The 15,857-nt window shown below is 37.8% G+C and overlaps 1 protein-coding gene across 6 annotated transcripts in view; it reads right to left on the bottom strand.

The window, feature by feature from the left end:
• DYNC1I1 (dynein cytoplasmic 1 intermediate chain 1) overlaps window positions 1-12,630 on the bottom strand; it is a gene marked incomplete at both ends in the record, with an annotated part of 291,578 nt that extends 278,948 nt beyond the window's left edge. For 4 of the 6 annotated variants that reach the window (XM_080701429.1, XM_080701431.1, XM_080701430.1 and 1 more), the window contains 2 exons: window positions 2,264-2,378; window positions 12,517-12,624. In XM_080701429.1, the coding sequence (XP_080557555.1) occupies window positions 2,264-2,378; window positions 12,517-12,624 (223 nt within the window). Of the gene's footprint in view, window positions 1-2,263; window positions 2,379-12,516 lie in introns of all 6 variants that reach the window. The other 2 variants (XM_080701433.1, XM_080701434.1) reach the window with 2 other exon arrangements.
• Window positions 12,631-15,857: the final 3,227 nt, after the last annotated feature.

Here is a 15,857-nt window from a genome sequence, read left to right as displayed (position 1 = left end):
TCATGCCATCCAAAGGGCTTTGTAACAAGAGACCAAGTGACAGAGAAGAAGGGTGAATACTGAACCTGGTAATTTAAAAATCCTTTTAAAGGCAAAGAAAAATGCCAAGCTGCTTTATTTTTACACTTAATTAACAGTTTTATCCCATTGTGCTGTTTACTGCATTTGGAACTTGTTTTCCTTGCCTCTGGCAGCCCTAGAAGACACGACTACAGGCATAGAAGTAAAGAGACACTCTGCACTCTGGAGACAAGAGGCACAAGTTCAAAGATTAAGGATGGCCTAAGCTAAAAATCCAATAACAAAGATAATGAAGGAAAAAAAAAAACTAAAGGAAATGTAACATGTATTTTTTTTTCTTCCCTATCCTTCAGATATATGCCAAATGTGCTTCAGAGAGAAGCTGCACCAAGTAGCCAAGAGGGCTACAGGCCAGACGATTCAATGGGTTCTTCATATCACACATGCCAAAGAAGCCATATGGGCAGGGAAAAAAAAATTCAGTACAGACTGTAGATTCCCATTTGGTTTCAATCAAGTGCAATTTCCTTTTATTTATTTAATAGGGTAAAGGGCTCAACTATTTTGTCCAAATCCTATAGCACAATGGCAGATCTGTCAAGAAGCTGGGAATTTTCATGTGGTTCCACAATTAATTCACCAATTACCCTCTGCGCTAAGTCAAGGGTAAGGCAGAGAGATGGACGAGAAATGAAAGTGGGTTCTCTCCTTGCCAGAGCCCTTGGCAGGCATGCAGGGATAGTCAAGAAGTTGCTTATGGTTTAGAGATGGTTAAATGTTTTGTTCTTAAAGTATTTTTTGTTGTTTTTGGTTTTGTTTTGTTTTGTTTTTGTTCCTGGAAACTCTTCTACCTCCAGGCTACACTCCCAGACCTATTGTATAATTATATATATATAATTTGGAAACAGGGTTTCTTAACCCAGCAAGGCTGGCTTCGAACCAGCGCAACCCTCCTGTCTCCACCTCCCAAACAGGGAGATTATAAGCATGTGCCACCATGCCCGGCTTGTTCTTAAAGTTTAATTACTGCCTTTATGCAGGGTACTGAAGAATAAGATATATTACTTTGCTTACCTAGTGTTGACAATCTAATCTTATTAGGGTTTATTACATCCTTGTTTGACATATGATTTTACCTGCTACAATTTGACATTGAGTAAAAAATGCTTTTTAATGGTATTTTAGTTTGTGTATGCATTAAATTATATCTGAATACATTTAATAATTTTAGACTTATGTATTCATTTCCTTATTATATTGATAAAATGTATGTTGTACATGGATAATTTTATTCTTATTGTAAAAACTATATAAATAAATAAATTTTATTTTAATATAAAAGCCAGTGGTTGAATTAAAAGGAGATGTACCATTTTTAAACAGACTTGATACTGTATTTGTTTCTGAATATTATTTTTAATAAAGTTTTTAAAAAATTATATTGGATATTATGTAGTTTTATAGACACCCTCGGATTACTTTTACATGTATGGAAAAATAAAAGAATAAAAGAAAAATAAAATAACATCATATGAATGACACATAGGTGGTAGGATAAACACATGCAGTTACCTTCAACACAGATAAAACAATTCATTATTCAGAACTTAGTGATAAAAAGCGTTCATGGACAGTCAATAGGCATGAATGAGTTGAAGGAGGGGAGCTGTGGTGAAAAGGCCCATTAGCAATGAAATCAGGATACACAATAAAGTCAGAATAATTAGAGCTTGTTAATTAGCTGTTTTCTGCCACCATGGTAAGTTCCCCTTCAAATTTCCCACTGATCTTTCTATTTTCATTGTGATGTAACTCTATGCCTGTGGTGGTTAACAAAATTGACAAGTGGATTCGCTGTATTCAGATGGGCAAAGAGAGGTTGGGATTCAGCAATAGAAAGAAGAACAATTTAAATTTTCAAAAATTCCAATATTTCTCCCATTTTCTAAGTGGCCACCCACTTAACACAACATAACCTGCCAGCAATGTCATGGCAAAGTCTAACTATGCCATCAATCAGCAAGCAGCAAATTGCTAATGACTCCACGACCTTTCCTCTCTTCTCCTCTCCTTCTAGCCCCCTCAGTTCCCAAAACACATGCAACCTGAACCATAAGCCATAGAATTTTGTTAAAAAATATTTTTTTAAAAAGCTAAAAACGTAAAAGAATAGTAAATGCTGGACATGGTATATCCTACTCAAGCTCAGTTTGAAGAATAGAAACAAAGCACTGTTAAGTACCTAGAGGGGGCTCAGGCGATATGCCGATGCTTTGCAGCAAAGCCTCCGTCTCTCGGCGTTTTCGATCCAAGTCAGAATCATCCTGAACAGGCTCTTTCTTCTGCTGCAGATCTGCCTAGAAAGCAGGAATTCAAGTGAGGAAAGCCAATTCTATAACTAGATGTATGATTTTACTGGCTGAAACAGCAAATGGTAAATGTATGTCAGGGAAGAACAGGTAGAAGCCCTGAACAGATATAATCATAAGTATAAATGATGAAAAAACATTGCAACTGCTTCATTTATTCATTACTGACCTCATGCTCTCTTGATTGAAGGTATATCCCTGTGGCTATCAACTGGTATGAAAGTTCCTGTCACCTTGTTTTGAAAAAATCATCAAGGAAAGTATTTCTGACAGGGGCTATGATTTTTTTCTCTTCTTTTCTTTCTTTTTTTTTTTTTTAAGAATTCTGTCTGCTCTTTTGGACCTCCTCTCTGGGACATAATTTCTTGATCAGTATGTGTTTAAAATATTTCTGTACCATATTTGTGATTGTGGAACTAGGAATTATTGGAAACTAGCTAAAAAAGTAAAATCATTTATGAAAATATATAACTGTAAAGTATACTATTTGCTTTGGTGGTAAAGGTTTATCATGGTTTAAAATAAACTGGGCCAAACTCTGTATTTAGTCAATACAGAATTACAATACAGTGGTGCTATGTCTTTGCTACTTGATTTTGATGTGTATAGGATTCTATGGTAACTCAAAGAAGAAAGAAGAAAGTTGCCATGTAGAAAAATATAGTGCAGCTGGATGTGGTGGCGCACACTTGGGAGGCTGAGACAGGAGGATCCCACAGGTTCGAAGCCAGCTGCGCTGGCTTAAGAGACCCTTTTACATATTTTTAATAGTTTTGATTTGCATCTCCCTGATGGCTAGTGATGTTGTGATGTTGAACATCTTTTCATGTATCTATTGGCCATTTGTATCTCTTCTTTTGTGAAATGTCTATTCATTTCAGTTGCCCATTTCTTGATTGGGTTGTTTGTTTTGCTAGTGTAGAGTCTTTTGAGCTCTTTGTATATTCTGGATATTAGCCCCCTATCAGAGTGGTGGCTGGTAAAGATCTCCCATTCTGTAGGCTTCCTCTTTAGGTTCTTGATGGTTTCCTCTGATGAGAAGAAACTTTTTGGTTTGAAGAGATCCCACTTATTAATTCTTGCTTTTATTTCCTGTGCTTCGGAAGTCTTATTGAGAAAGTTACTCCCTGTACCTATATGTTGAAGTGTAGATCCTGTGCCTTTCTCTAATAACCTCACAGTCTCTGGTCTAATTTCTAAGTCTTTGATCCATTTCAAGTTGATTCCTGTGCACGATGAGAAGAATTCAGATCCAACTTTCTACGAATGGATAGCCCGTTCTCCCAGCACCATTTGTTGAAAAGGCTGTCTTTTCTTCAGCATATGAGTTTGGCCCCAATTCCACCTAACCCCAATCAGAGTGGCAAACATAAAGAAATCAAACAACAACAATTGCTGGCGAGGATGCGGGGAAAGAGGAACTCTTTTACACTGTTGGTGGGAGTGCAAAGTAGTTCAGCCACTATGGAGATCAGTATGGAGATTCCTTAGAAAGCTGGGAATAGATCCACCGTTTGACCCAGCTATACCACTCCTGGGTATCTTTCCAAAGGGGTTGAAATCAGAGAACTACGTTAACATATGCATACCCATGTTCATAGCAGCACAGTTTGTAATAGCCAAAATATGGAACCAACCTAGACATCCATCAACAGATGAATGGATTGCAAAATTATGGGAAATACACACAATGGAATTCTATTCAGCTATAAAGAAAAATAAAATAATAGCATTTGCAAGAAGATGGAAGGAACTGGAGAACATTATGTTAAGTGAGATTAGTCAAGCACAGAAAGAGAAGGGACATAATGTTTTCTATAATATGTTCAAGTTAGGGAGTAGTGGTAATACCAGAGGGATTCCAGATGATGGAGGGGAAATCTCAGCAAAGCTTGAATGGAAGGATAGGAGAGGAAGAAAGCTGAGGTTGTTCAATGGAGGACCTACATATGAATATGTGTAATAGCATAAATACAACATGATTAACCTGGACATACTCTGTTGGGGGCGGGAGAGAAAGGGAGGGGGAAACATGAAGCACAATGTAAATGTACACCATTCTCAATATGTTCCACTTATAAAAAAATAAAAATTAAATTAAAAAAAAATTGGGAACAGGATCTCTTAAGCCAACGCAGCTGGCTTCGAACCTGCGCGATCCCCCTGTCTCCGCCTCCCAAGCACGGGGATTACAAGCATGCGCCACCACACCCGGTGGTATTTCTGAATTCTGTAGAAAGGGGAAAGGAGGAAATTAGATAAGTTCACAAAACGAAACAAAAAGAAAATTTTAACCACAGGGTACAGTGACCCACAGAGACACAAATTAGAGTTTGAGGCTGCTGGACATCACATTTTCCAAAATAGTGTGGTACTAGGGGATGTCACAAAATATCTGATACAGAATATGTCTAGTGAAAGAAGAATAATAAAATGATCAGTTTAAATTAAAATAAATAAATATTTTTAATATATTTTAAAAATGGGTCTGGGAGTGTAACATGTAGGTAGGAGGGTTTCCAGGTACCCCAGTACCACCAAAAAATAAGAAAAAGAAAAAGAAAAATATAGTGCAAAAATCATTTAGTAGTTTCTTTCACAAATTCTGTCTAAAATAAACTGTGTTAGCTTCCAAAAATCAGATCATTTGTTTGTGTTTTTATGGGATTATCCCAAGTTTATGTTTTTATGGGACAGTGACAAATTAAAATACAGATTAAGTTGGATTTGGTGGTGCATGCTTGGAATCTCAGCACTTGGGAGGCTGAGTCAGGAGGACTGCACAAGCTTAAAAGCCAGCCTCAGCTACTTAGTGAGGCTCTTAGCAACTTAGTGACACCTTGTTTCCAAATAAAGTATAAAGAATAAGTCTGAGAGTATAGCCCAGAGGTAGAAAAGCCCCTGGGTTCCACCCCCAGTACTACCAAAAATAAAAAATATTAGAAAAAATAAAATATAGGTTAAAGAAGATCCGTGTAGTGGGATAGTGGTACATGCCTATAATTCTAGTACTTGTGAGGCAGAGACAGAAGATTGCTGGTTTGAGACCAGCCTCAAGCAACTTAGACAAAACCTCAGCAACCTGGTAATATCCTCTTTCAAAAACAAAAAGTAAAAGGGCTTGGGTATATCTCAGAGGTAAGAGCATTCCTGGTTCAACTGAAGGAAAAAGGAGGAGGAGAAGGAGGAGGAGGGGGAGGAGGAGGACGAGGAGGACGAGGACGAGGATGAGGACGATAAGGAGGACGAGGACAAGGAGGACGAGAACGAGGAGATGATGGATGATGATCATTGGTAGAGGTATTCTGGAGGAATTTTAAAATTCCAGTCCCCTTCTCTCTTTCACAACACAGTGACTATTGAAGACAAGGCATTTGCCCAGAGCTGCAACATGAGGACATTGGCATTTAGCTACTTCACGTGAAAGCTCCGTGAGCTTACAGAAGTGAAGCTGTCTTAAAGCGTATCAGAAAGCAACTATTCAGTTATAAGTCATAGCTTCCTCTCTGGGGGCAAGCTGGACACCGTAACAGTTATATTCTCCATCAGGCATATGCATAATTGGCAGTATGGAATCTGAAGCAGAAAGAGTTCACTCATCTTTCAACTTATTCCCAGATGGTAACCTACTACACCCTGATCATGAGCCAAGTGCATTTTTTCACATGTTTCTGGCCCAACGCTTCTTTAATCACTCACTTTGGGCTTAAAATGCACTTGAATTTTTTTTTAAGTACAGCACATTTTGAAGGCCAGTAAGAACTCAAGAGACTACTAGAGAATTTTAACCCTCTTGCATAACCCCAAATTCTGAAATGGCATTTAAATCTCTATCAGTAAAGATCTTAAAGTTCCCATTATCACCATCATCACATCTAACTACTGAAGCAAGCTCAAAGATTGTGTGTGTGGCAAAGGGAAAGACACAGAGAAGAAGAAAAAAAGAAAGAATGCTGCAGAGTGAGGATCTCTATTCATGTTCATTTTTCATAAAGTCCAAAGAAAGATGGAAACAAAAATAAGGGGACTACAAGAAAGGAATTACCATAACAGCTACTGAAATACAAACAAAAATCCAAAGTGAAATTTGCCTTAGGAATCCAGTCTGGACTAGTATGGCATTCCAGTGAAGAGCTCAGCCATAACTGAACTGTCAGCTTTACAAAAAGCAGACACATGATTGTTTTGTTCACTGAAATAGTCTCTCCTGTCGATCAGCATGTGGCACATAGTAAGTACTCAAAATGTGTTGGATGAATGGGTTGGTATCTGCCTTTGGAAAGCATTATTTTGTAGTTATAGAAACTTAGAACTAAACATAATTTAGCCCAATTTCCATCAACCATATACCATTCAGGTATCTCCTTTACAGCACCTTTTTAAAAGCAAGACCTCCAGATGTCTAGAGACCCAGAACTCATGACAAAGCCACTACTATATATTAGCAACAACAATATCTTTAATTTTCTTTCATTATTTCAACAAAAATGTGTTGGAGGATAAGAAACGATTAAATTAAGAAGCCCTCGTGGAACTTTTAGAAAGTAAGTAGAAAAAGAATGTTGTAAGCATACAAAATATATGTCAAAAATGTTGTGAGTATAAGAAATATATGTCAGGATATAAGTATAGCGTGGGGACAGGTGGACTGGCCAGATATGCATAGAAGATGCGGCAGAAGAAGGATGTAACTGACATGCCCAAGACAAATTAATGGACACACTCCCCAGCACACATCTGTAGGATGAGACAACTGGAAGACAAGATAAGGAGGAAGTAACGGACACACATCCTGGACATATGTCCATAAGATGAAACAGCTAAGAAAACAAGATGACGGGTGAAGCAATGAGACTATGTAATTAGTGACATCAATTTAGGGTATATAAGGCCTAGCAAATGGCTAGATCAGTGGCTCTGACCCAACTGTCTAAGAGGCTGAAAGTTAGCCGGGCCAGAATGAAACATTCCCCTGGTAGCTGCTGGACAATTCCTGTAAATGACAGTTGGGCTCATCCCCGTCTAACTCCCTGGACATCGAGCATCTGCACCTGGACCATAGACGACGGGTGTGACAGCGATTCTGAACCTAGGTTACCTGCGGAGACCCATGTTGCCTCAGGTAACCAAATGCTATCTGGCCAGTGGCTTAGTTAGAGAAGGATGGGAGTGTTATCGGCATGATAAAATAAACCAAGTATTCATGAAAGCCAGTAAGTGTGACCTGTTATTCTCACCACTGTGTCAGTAAGACTCATAACAAAGAACCACCTATTTTTTTCCTTTTGAATACTTAGGGTATAGTGTTCAAACTTTATGTCCCATATGTCCTTTGCAAAAAAAAAAAGCATAAAATCTGTTCTTGGTTTCTGAGAAAATTATTTTATTTTTAGCCAGTAAGCATTCAAGAAACATAGTAGAGGGCATATCCCATGTCAACATGTGTAATCACACATTGTGTAAAACAGTACCCCTGAATTCCATCTCCAGAATGTCATTTCTATAACACAAGTTTTCTCTGCAACTCATCCTCTGCTCTGATCTTTTCAGTTCTTAAGAAACAAACAATGTAATGGCTACATTAATAAAGATAAATGTTCATCCAGGTATAATAGAGACTTAGGAAAGCACACTCAAAATTGGCCATGAAAAATACAAATTAAGTAACTGGGGCTTACTGGAAATAAAGATAGTTACCAGTTAGCACCTTCACTTCATCTAAGACACTATACCAAGTATCATAGTCATGAAATGTGATTTTTTTGCATGTAAATATGACATGAGAATGCTACTAGGCTTTAATGACTCAACAGGGAGTGCTTTTGTAGCACTAGCCATTAGAATCTACAAGGTGCCTTTCCCAGCAAGTGCTATTTTTGTTTGTGAGGCATAATCGCAGCTAATAAACAGGACAATCAAACAAAGAAAATTTTCCAGCTGAGAGCTGTCAATCACCTCTCAGAGACAGTTCCAGGTTCACTGGAGGAACAAGTACGGACAGGCCAGGAAACCCAAGTCCATCCTACCTTGCAACAATTGGGCCTGAGGCCAAGGACAGGATAGACCTTCAGGGTGGCCACCATTAAGCTCACCTCACTGCATGCAAGCCAGTTTTTCATGAAATTGGGCCTGTGTCTTAAATGGTGGCCACTATATTTATTTTAAAATCAGATTTCATCCACACCACCACAGCCAAGGAAGCATTTGCCATCCAAAGGAGCAGAGAGTGGTAATTTTGTATATACACACAGTTTTCCGGGTTCTGTGGAGATGGTCAACCTGGGTGGTCCTGATTCACTCTGGTTTTCAGAGTTATAGCAAAAAAAAAAAAAAAAAAAAAAAGTACTGCTCAGTTTAGCATTAAAAAGAATTTTGTTTCTTTTTAATTTTTAAAATTGTTTTGTTTTAAATATAAACTAAAGAAAATTTATTAAGTTTACAAAAAAAATCAAACCTATAAGCTTAAGGCTATTTCTAACTCTCTTCAAATAACACAATAAATAGCAAGTCTTAAACTTGGGAGTCAATGATAGTGGACAGTCGATAGAGAATCCTATAAGCTCAGGATCAGAAGCTTCCAAAGAAATCTGCATAATGGAACTGTGGAAGTTTGGAAAGGATGTCTGGGACCAGCATTTCCAGACCTGCCCGAAGTAGCTTATTTAAACAAATTTTCATGCATTATTTATTCTATTCTCTTTTATTGAAGTTCTACTTTGTGGCAAAATCTGTGTGAGACACTGATTAAAAGGGAGGGAGAAACAAAACCAACATGCATCCCTGCCCTTGAAAATTGCATTCTTTTGGTGGAGAAAGACAAGGGAAGAAGCAAATATAAAACTCTCTTGTAGCCGGGGGTGGTGGCGCACGCTTGTAATCCCTGTGCTTGGGAGGCGGCGACAGGAGGATCGCGCAGGCTCAAAGCTATAGGCTTGCTGGCTTAAGAGACCCTGTTTCCAAATAAAAATATAAAAATAGGTCTGGGAGGGTAGCCCGGAGGTAGAAGGGTTTCCAGGAACCCCAGTACCACCACCACCACACACACACCAAAAAAACCTCTCTTGTAAATGGCTTGATAGATCAAAGGGAAAGCACAGCTCTAACTTTGTGCTGGGTAGGTCAAGGTCTCAAAGGTAACTCTCTGGAGAAAGTGACATTTGAGATAAGAACCAAAAGACATGAAGTTAACAGCCAGATGCAGGAAAACAGGGAGAAATAGAACAATGAAAGTGGAAGGAAGAGAATTTATTTTTTATTTTATTAAAATTATTAGCACATGTTAATTGCGCAGAATAGGGTTCACTGCAATATTTCCATGCATACATTCATCCTCTCTACATCTACCTTCTCCTTGCTCCTTCCCACCCCTTTTCCAGGCTTTAGTAGTTGAGAGCATTTTTATAAACTGCCCTAGATCTAAGAGTTAGCCCGTATTTCTTTATTTGAAAAAGAGAGTTCAGAACAAATTATTTCTTCCAGCTACAAAATGCTATCACTCCATAAAAACAGGGACCTTGAATTATAAGGTCCTTCCAATAATGGACGTTTCTGGAAAATGCCTCACCAGCAGTGGACTTGAGCAGTGTATGCATTCATCCCCCAAGGCCTCCTTCTCTGACTTTGGCTGCTGGTCTCAAAAGCAGAACAAGAGCTGGTTCTAAGTGATCTCTATTCCTGCAACTTTCTCTGGTGTGTAGCAATTTTTTAATTCTCACAGAACTTTGTGAGGAAGGTACCACTCTTTTCTCTAGCTTATAGAGGAGGAAACAGGCTGAGAAAAGCTATCACTCAAGGTTATACTATGAAAGGCAGAGCCGAATTTCTGAGCCACATTCAACCCACAAGACCTTATACATAACCACTGGGCTTTATTGCCCTTTGTCTGATAATACTGGCCACTCAGAACAAATCAAGTCAGCACAGTTTGTGAAATATGCTTAAATTGAATGGTAGAAAGATCTTTTGGGGGGAGGCAGGCACGTTATGGAGAAAGAAAAGAAAGAAAATCTAAATCCAGGATAAACTTTAGAGATGATGTAGTCTTGGGTATCTTAAAATCTGGTCCTGACTTGGATCTTTTGAATCAGAAACTGAGGACAGAGGGGCAGGGCTCTGAGTCACTCTGTGGCTTTAAACCACCCTGTCAGTTTAGAGTAAGAAAACTAAGACCTTATGGGACTTTAATTTCAAAACCAAGAAATACTCAGAGTTGAGGTGTTCCCACTGACTCCTGCTGTATCCTTCTAGGGCATTATTATTATTATTATTATTATTATTATTATTATTATTATTTATTATTATTATTATTGTTATCATTATCATTATTATTATTAATATGTAGGAGGATAAACCTGCATCAGGAAAAACTTCTTTGTGTAGAAGCAAAAGGGGTATCTAGCTTTGATGAGTCTGGTTTCCCTGTAATTTCCCCAAAAATGTGTAAAATGAAAAAGATGAAACAGACAGGATAATTTGGAACCAGATTTCTTATATCACATCACATTTTACAGTAATTCCATGAAATTCAAGTTGGATATTAGAATGTCAGTTTAAAAGGAAACCAGTTATTAGCAAAGGATAACAGGTGCTTTAAAACTACAGCAACTGTTGACATTTGAAGGAAAGGAAACATAATCGCTTAATGCCTTTTTTGGCTTTGCATGGAAACGAGTAGCCATTCCTTGTCAATTCTCACCTCTATTTCACCCAAAAGCTTCACACAGAACAGTAAAGATCTCCAAGGGAAACCCATTATGCATGATGTCAAGGACAAATAAACGATCATATCAATCAAATGTAATGGTATGGAGAGATGGGAGATGCCAGAAGGCTGAAATGCATCTGCAATTATGTTTTACTTTGTTGGAAAATAATAATTGTTAAAAATCTGTTACTTTGGTCTCTTAGCCTTACAATATGAAACAACACTTATTTAGATGGCAAGGTATTAAATACATTTTCTTTGAAGAAAAACACTGTGCAGGGAAGCAGCTTGGGTCTCTGTACACACAAGGGTATCACACTATACAAAGTTCTCTTCTTGGAAAACTATTCAAAGTTATCTTTGGCATTTCGTCTGAAGACTTAGGCTATTTTGGCACTGCCATGACAAATTGGGAAATTAAAAATATACGATTTCTTGGTTTAAGATGGTAGTAGAAAACATGATATGACAGCTGGGCATTGACTTGAGGGTGAGAGTGTTGAATTCTGGGTCTAACAGCAGAGAAGCCACGTCTCACCTCTGTGTTCTCCATGGTTTGTTGACATAAAGAGGGACTTTAATGGAAGTCTCTAAATTCCTTTTAACTCTAACACTTAATGATGCCAGATGTGGTGATGTATACCTGTAATCCCAGTGCTTGGGAATCTGAGACAAGAGAACCTCAGGTTCAAGACCAGCCTCAACAACTTATTGATACCCTGTTTCAAAAAAGGGGGGACAAGCTGGGGGTATATCTCAGAATTAGAACATTCCTGGGTTCAATCTCTAGTACAAAACAAGGTACAAAAAATGCCATGCCCTACACTATCCTGTTCATCTCCTCACCTGTTTCTCCCTTAACCAAGTCTAGAATTCTAATATACTATGAAAAATACATACCATGAGGAAACAGGAAATATCCATTGACATTATTTTTCTATTTTTCTTCTAAAGTTTTCTTGCTGGTAGTTTTTTTTTAAAATCTTTTCTTAAGACTAATACTTATTAAGTGCTAACTATATCCTAGGTACACTAAGTGCTTTACAAGATTAACTGCAATAAACCTGCAAAATAAACAGATTATTGTTCTCATCTTAAGGATAGGAAACTGAGACATGGGAAGGTCAAGAAATGTCCAAGAATAGAGAGATCATGTTCTGGCTTCTGGGTTCTATTCAAGTTTGGGTGAACCTGGGATTTGGAGACCTCTTCATCCAATGCTGCCCACCACTCAGGTGGTGTCTGACAAGCACCTAGAAGATAGCAGTGACCTTACTGCCCTGAATATGTAGATACCCATTCATTTTATTCACATTTCATAAAAGGATTCTCCGAAGGGGTCCTAATTTACTCATTTGACCAGCCCCTCAGAATCAAGTGGTTTTCCTTTCTTCCCACAATAACCCAACATCTGGTATTTACCTCCTTCTTTTTTCTCTCCTCTTCCTTCCGTTTCTTCTCTTCTCTTATCTGTGCTAAGCGCTGTTTTTTGCGCTCGAGCTCAGCTTTTAAGTCACTTTTGTCGGACATGTTGGTCTCCTTGGAGAAAAATAAGAAGGGAAAGTGAATATATTTATTAAAAATCTTTGTTCATCATCACTGCAAAAATCATTCAAAAGGAACTGCAGCTTGAAAATGTGACTTTGGGGCAATACCAGGTTGTATTATTTATTCTATGTTGAAAAATCAATGGAATAAATTAAGTTAGGTCTGGTCTCACTCTATATAAATCTCCTCCTGTTGTGTAATATAAATGTCTCAAGAAACATAATGTTATCATATGGTCAGCAAAAGAATAGCAACTTACTTTCAAATAAGCAACACATTTTCTTTATATTTCTTAACAAATAAACAAGAGGAGAGAAGGAATCATTATGACTTTCAATTTAGATGATAATGGCGCAATCCATCCCCACTCTGAGAAAAGAAAATAGGCTGTCATAAACCCCAAGAGACGTGCCCTGCTCAAATTTCTATGGACTCAATAAACATTTCTCCACTAAGCCTGGGCACATGAAGATTTCATTTCACCTAACATTATATGCATCAGGGAAGACAGCTGCTGAAGGCCTAACACGTTAATCTTCTTTTTCTGTAAAACTGACCTGTCACAATTAATTTCATGTCCAATGTAACCCTATTTCTATAAAACTTTCATTTGCATACTGAATGCGGTGTTGGTTATTTTGGCACTTTCCTTTTTCAAAGTAAAAGTGTTTGTGAATTCTTGAAATGGGAGGTAAAACTGCTGGCAAGTGCTTGAAAAAATGTATCCAAGTGAGATTTCATTTCCATATTAGTTGTGCTGCTGCTGCTGATGGGAATGATACTAGAAACATTTTGAAATAAAAAAAGTTCAGATAAGATGTTAATTGCCAAAGATTATATACTTGCCTCTTTTTGTGTGTATGTATGCATATATTAATTTGTATATTTAAATATCATTAATATACTTTTGTTGATGCATTATAATCTCACGTCATAATGTAGTTCTGAATGATGGGGTTATGCATGCATACAGTACTTGGAGAGCTTACCCCGGCTCTCTCCTCATTCCCTCTCTTTCCCAGTATATGATATTAAGACTGGCACTGATACTTTCATACAGTTCATACTGTCAATGAAAGTGTTGCCTTCAACTCTCCCATTCGCCCTCATTTACCTCCCAAAGCCCCTCCATTGCTCTGCCAGGGTTTCTCTCCTTTATCTGGAATACCTATCATATCCCAATTTTTTCCTAGCTTCCACATATGAGAGAAAATATATGACCCTTCATTTTCTGTAACTAACTAATCTCACTTAACATAATATTGTAATAATATCCATCCATTTTCCTGCAAATGACATGCTTTTGTTTTTCTTTATGGCTGAGTAGAATTCCATTATGTGTATATCCCATGATTTCATAATCCATTAATCTGTTGATGGACACCTAGGCTGGTTCCATGACTTGGCTACTGTGAATTGTGTTACTATAAACATAGACATGTGTATATCACCATAATTTCTTATTTTTATTTCTTTAGAAAGATACCGGACTGGTATAGCTAGATCATATGGTAGTACCAATCCCAATCCTACCTCTTAAATCCTTGAAGCAAACAAAACCAAAACCCTGAGAAGCCCCTTCTGACTTTTTTTTATTCCTCAAACAAAGAAAAAAACAGAACAGGGACACTATAAGTATCTACTTGCACATTATTTGTATGCAGCTAAAATAGATGTCTAATGCATTCCTAAGTAGATGACAGAGTGATGTAAGGTGAGAAAATACCAAAGAACAATAGAACAATAAAAAGTCCTCCAACTTCCTGTGATTGTTCTTGGAAGGTAATCATGAACCTGCTTGCAGTTTCTCTGAGATGTGCTGCTGACAGACACTCTATCAGGAGGTGTACAGTGTGATGGCAAAGATTTGTGGACCAGCAGCAATGATCACACTAATCAAACTCTGCCTTTTACATCATACCCTGTTTTCATTTATCAACAAACATTTAATTCATATTGGACGCTCTATAATGTACAGGAATATGAAGACAAGCAACACTCAATCCTTTCCTTTGGGGAGTGTTTAACTCCAATGTGTGGCCCCGTGGTGTGTCTGGAGACGTCCTCTGAGAGACTGGCTTATTGATGACAGAACTCCAGGCCCTTTGCATTCATTATCACATTCAATCACCACCATCCAAGTAGACTGGTTAAATCCTTTTTCACAATTAAGATAAAGCAGGCTCAGCAAGACCTGTGACTGCCTAGCTGGTTCAAACTTGCACATGCTCTGACCTACTACACACTTCTAATCTCCCAGGTCCAAGTTTAGTGGAAACACAGAACAAAATTATAAGCAATATTTGAGGGAGTAGGCTAGGGCGAGCTCAGAGGAATAGGGGTAATTTTTTTTTAGAAATACAATGAATATTTTATTGATATTATTAAAATGATGTGATCATTTTTCTCATAAATCAAGATCATTGTTGTAAGTGTCTGAACATGTATTTCTTTTTTTAATCTTGTGGCCAATTGTTTTTCTTTTTTATTTTATTTATTTATTTTTAAACAAATTTTTTTTACTGAACATAAATGGTATACATTTAAATTATATTTGGTGACCTCTTCTCCCCGCCCCCGTTTTCCGTTCCCCCCTCCCACCCATGGTTGTCGAGGTTAACCATGTCATATTCATAACTTTACACATATTCAGATGTAGACCCTCATTAATCAAGATCAGCCTTCCTCCTCTCCTATCTTTCCATTCAAATTTTGCTGGTATTTCCCCTCCATTATCCTATGTTCATAGCAGCACAATTCGTAATAGACAAAATATGGAACCAACCCAGATCTCCATCAACAGATGAATGGATAGCAAAACTTTGGGAAATACACACAATGGAATTCTATTCAGTCATAAAGAAGAACAAAATTATATAATTTGCAAGAAGATGGAAAGCCCTGGAGAGCATTATGCTAAGTGAGATCAGCCAAGCACAGAAGGAGAAGGTACATATGTTTCCTCTAATATGCCCAAACTAGGGAACCTAGAGGATACCAGTGGGACTCCAGATAATAGGGGTAATTTGAACTGAATGTTGTACAAGGTCAGGGGCTATAGAAGAAAGAGGAAATTCGGATGTACAGAGATCTATGGAAGAGGGAGCCAGCAAGTTGCACACAAAAGACGTGGACAAATCTATAGCAAAAATTATAAATTGCCAGGTGTGGTGCCACACACTTGTAATCCCAGCATTTGGGAGGCTGAGACAGGA

Source organism: Muscardinus avellanarius (assembly GCF_963383645.1).
Source record: "Muscardinus avellanarius genome assembly, chromosome: 9".
In the NCBI taxonomy this organism is placed as follows: domain Eukaryota; kingdom Metazoa; phylum Chordata; class Mammalia; order Rodentia; family Gliridae; genus Muscardinus; species Muscardinus avellanarius.
This window is presented reverse-complemented; position numbering and strand designations above follow the sequence as displayed.